The sequence below is a fragment of the Capsella rubella genome, unplaced genomic scaffold, assembly GCF_000375325.1.
Source record: "Capsella rubella cultivar Monte Gargano unplaced genomic scaffold, Caprub1_0 scaffold_6, whole genome shotgun sequence".
In the NCBI taxonomy this organism is placed as follows: domain Eukaryota; kingdom Viridiplantae; phylum Streptophyta; class Magnoliopsida; order Brassicales; family Brassicaceae; genus Capsella; species Capsella rubella.
Genome location: NW_006238918.1, coordinates 14,263,406 through 14,267,655, shown reverse-complemented (window position 1 = coordinate 14,267,655; position 4,250 = coordinate 14,263,406). Strand labels below are relative to the sequence as shown.

At 28.0% G+C, this 4,250-nt stretch overlaps 1 protein-coding gene across 1 annotated transcript; it reads left to right on the top strand.

The window, feature by feature from the left end:
• The first annotated feature begins 502 nt into the window (after positions 1–502).
• On the top strand, positions 503–1,284 carry LOC17884081 (auxin-responsive protein SAUR36). Its single transcript, XM_006289367.2, has one exon. The coding sequence runs from the start codon at positions 688–690 to the stop codon at positions 1,177–1,179; it is 492 nt and encodes a 163-aa protein (XP_006289429.1). The 5' UTR covers positions 503–687; the 3' UTR covers positions 1,180–1,284.
• The last annotated feature ends 2,966 nt before the right edge of the window (positions 1,285–4,250 follow it).

Here is a 4,250-nt window from a genome sequence, read left to right as displayed (position 1 = left end):
CCATATAGAGTGAATAAACAAACAACATGAGTCGTAATAGGCAATTTCTTGAAGTAGCGTATGTGCAACTTGATTACACATAAGCCATGAAGTGTTGAAGTAGTCCATTCCCAGCATATATAGCTTCTCCATACTCAAAATTATAAATTTATATTCTTCAGCTTTAATAAGTTAGTTTTAAGGTTAGAATTCGATAGCACATAATTAATTATATTTTTATTTTAACGTGAAAAATTGTTCAATAATGTCAATAGTAAAAGATATTTTAGAATCACATATTCAAAAACATAAAAACTTAAAACTATAGTGTAACATGGCATAATTAAAGAAAATGTAAAACTTTTTTTATAAAAAGTACACAAAAATAAAAGAAATAAAAAACAAGAAAATATTGAATTTGGAAAACTATACATCAAAGTGCACATCTAAAAAACGCACGCGCACATAGTCATAGCTCAAAAGGCCTATAAAAGAGGTTGCCTCCTTCCCCATACGGCCATACCCAAACACTCTTCTTCTTCAACTCTATAACATAACACAGAGAGAGAACCAAGAAAAAAAATCCAAACTTTCTCAAAATTTACTTGTTCTAAATTAAACCCATTTCTTGAAACTCGATTTCGAACAAACCCATCTCATTGTTTTCTCCAAAAAGACTTTTTGTCAGAATATCTGCTCAGACCAAACATGAAGAGAGTCAGAGGATTCAAAATCGGACACAGATTTGTCAAAATCTTCAAATGGATGATTCTACCAAGAAGAATCCAATCAGGGAAACGTCAATGCCCGACCCGAATCACTAACCCGGTTTCAGGAATCAAGTCATTAGCACGGTGTTTAAGCCGTGGAGCTAAGAGATTGTGTGGTGGTGGTGGAAAGAAGAATTCGGGTCAAAGTCAGATCCGATTGGGTAAGGATCCGAAATCGTCGAACCGGGTTGTTCCGAGAGGACATTTAGTGGTTCATGTCGGCGAATCAGACGGTGACACGCGGAGGGTTGTGGTGCCGGTGATTTACTTTAATCATCCTTTGTTCGGAGAGTTGTTGGAGCAAGCGGAACGGGTTCATGGGTTTGATCAACCGGGTCGGATTACGATCCCATGTCGGGTTTCGGATTTTGAGAAGGTTCAGATGAGGATCGCCGCATGGGATCATTGCCGCAGGAAGAGAGTTTTTTAAGAAGAAAAAGAATAATATTAGGAAATACTCAAAATTCAAACCGGAGAAAAAAATACAGAAAATAGAGAATTTGTGAATATTAGTTTTTTCCCTTGATATGTTATACGATATACCGATTCATAATATCAAAAATTATGAGAATTATATGTATCAATGTTGTAAAAAAAATATATGATAGAACATATTGAAAAATTATGATATTAGATAGTCTAGATTTGTGTGTAATATTAGACTCTAGTTTTATTATATCCAAAGGAAAATAACAAAGTACCATTTTTTGTCTATTTAAAAAAGAGGAAATTTCAAAAATACCCCTTTTCAAATACCATTTTTTTAAAATACCCATATTTCTAATTTTATCAAAAAGTTACAATAAAAATTGAAATTTATCAAAAGAATATGTATAAACTTATATTTATAAACACAAATTATCTTTACATGTGTGTAAATTTATATATATATTTCATAAATACCGTATAAATACCTTTTAAAAATCATATAAAAAGCTTATAAAAACTGTGTAAACCTTTTAAAAACCTTATAAAAATCATATAAATGTCGTTTAGAACCTTTTAAAACCTTCTAAATATTTGGATTTAGTCTCCCAGTAGTAATGATGATCTTGATGTACCTTATCAACCATATAAACGATTATAATTTTTCATATTTGAAAAAGGGTATTTTTGAAAATGAATAGAAAAGAGGGGTATTTTTAAAAAAGGGTATACCAAATGGGGTATTTCTCAAAAATTCTCTTTAAAAAATGGCACACACTAAATATTTAAAAACTCTTAAATCTTTTATAGAGCATATAATTAAAGTATATGTATGTATATATATTATTTAACATTTGCTTCTCATTATATATATATATATATATATATATATATATATTTATGTATATATGAGGACTTTAATTATATACACTAGGTTTTAACCCGCGGTGTAACGCGGCGGGATAATTGTTTTGCCAAAAATTTTCAGTTTAAGTTATATTTATTAATTTTTTAGTGTTTAAAATTGTGTAACTGTATTTTAAATTGTAAATTTTATTACTTAACGTGCGATATAATTTTTTATAACTAATATTTTGTGTATAGACACCCCGTAAGAAAAATATAATCATTTTATGTAAACTCAAACCCGGTTAGTCAAATTTATGTAAACTCAAAGCCGTTCAATCAAATATAATCATACTTAGAAGCATAGTAGTCTTATTTATGATGGTTATGAACCATTATCTAAAATTTTCAACCCGATATGTGACGTTGTACATACTTGTTTAATCTTTATAGATTCAGTAATATACGTCCGTTTTAAAAAAAACAAAAAATTGCACCATATGCGCAAAAATTGTATTTTTACTATACGTATGTTATATGTAATAATATAAATTTTAAAACAAATAAGATCATATAAAGATATTTGAGAAATATTCAGTTTACTAGGGAGATATTTTAGGAATTTTTTTTAATGTAATAAATGTTGGTTTCAAAATTTGTGATACTATTAGGATTTAATTACAAAATTTACCTTAAACTTTTGTTATTTAATCAAATGTTAAAGATTTATTACGCAAATATTATAACATCAAAGGTTATAACACCAAATGTACTTCAAAAATGTATATATAGATACATATATTTTAATTATATGCTATATAAATTTTTTAATTAAAGCATATAATTTTAAAAATATAGTCCCTATAATATTATAAATTAATAATTATTTTGTAGAGTATATAATTCAAACATATAATTTTAAAAATATAGTCCCTATTATATCATAAATTAATAATCACTATATATTATTAATGTAAAAGATAGTAGTTGGAACAAATATCAATTGTTTAAAAATATTCATTACATCAAAATCTAAAGAAACAAAAACTTCAGTCCAAAAAAAAATAGCCACATTCCACTCCAAAAAACATGCTAGATGCAAAAAAGAAAGGAGGCATGAAACCACTCCTGTAAGGAATGAAGAGATAGGAAACCAAAATATAATAACACCAAATGGAGACCCATTCAGACTGGCAAACTCAAGCATGTCGTTCCAAAATAGAAGATTGTTTTCAAATTGGTTGATTGATGTATTAGTAATCACTATATTATCTAGTCTTAATTTGTATTGTAAAAGAGAAAACCAATCTTAACTTTTTTTTTTAAAAAAGAAGTAAAAATATATTTGAACAACTTGAAGTTGAACCAAAACCGTACAAATTCACATATATTTTGCATTATTTGCTGATGATAGTTTATAACAAATCCATATTTTGAACACATTTGTAGAGATTTGTCTATAAAAATAACCATTGCTCATATTATGTGACGTTATCAAAAATAAATATATAAAAAAGATATGGATAAACTACTTTTTTGTTAGCACTAGATTAAGATTTATATAATTTTTCAACTATAATATGACGAACAACCTATAATAATCAATTTATGTTGTTCATCACACGGCCGGAATTGTATCTTTAAGATCCACCGCATATTGTATTGTTTTCCACATATTACTCTACTCGGTTAACTCTTTCGTTGAGACAAGACATCAGATTTTTGTCCAAATCTCATTTTATCGTGAGAGAGATTGACCGGAACTTTTGGACACATTTGATATAATCATTAAACATGCTACGTGTAAAGCCTTAAATTACCTCGAAAAACTATAATTCGGTATGGGAAAAATGTCATTTAAATGATGAACTTTCAAATTTTGGCCATTTAAATCACGAATTTTCTATGTGGCCATTTAAAGCATGAATTTTTTATGGACTTAGTTTTTAAACCATCATCTTTCGTTAACAAAGCCAAATTGTACATCATATCCAAAAATTTGTTACAAAACAACTAACAAACATTTAGCCATCACTAATTCATCTCTATTAGTAAGAGACGACGTCTTTTAAGGCTAAAACAAAGTGAGAAAGTAGGGATTTGATTTTTGGATTATGACGTTAAAATCACGATTTTTAGATATCGTTTTAGCATTAAACGCTGTTTTTTCTCACTAACAAATATGATTAACGATGGTTAGCTGCTTTGTCAACGAATTTGAGGATATGG

Bases quoted from the DNA above. Each gene is read 5' to 3' on its own strand.
- LOC17884081 (XM_006289367.2), top strand. From the start codon at position 688: ATGAAGAGAGTCAGAGGATTCAAAATCGGACACAGATTTGTCAAAATC.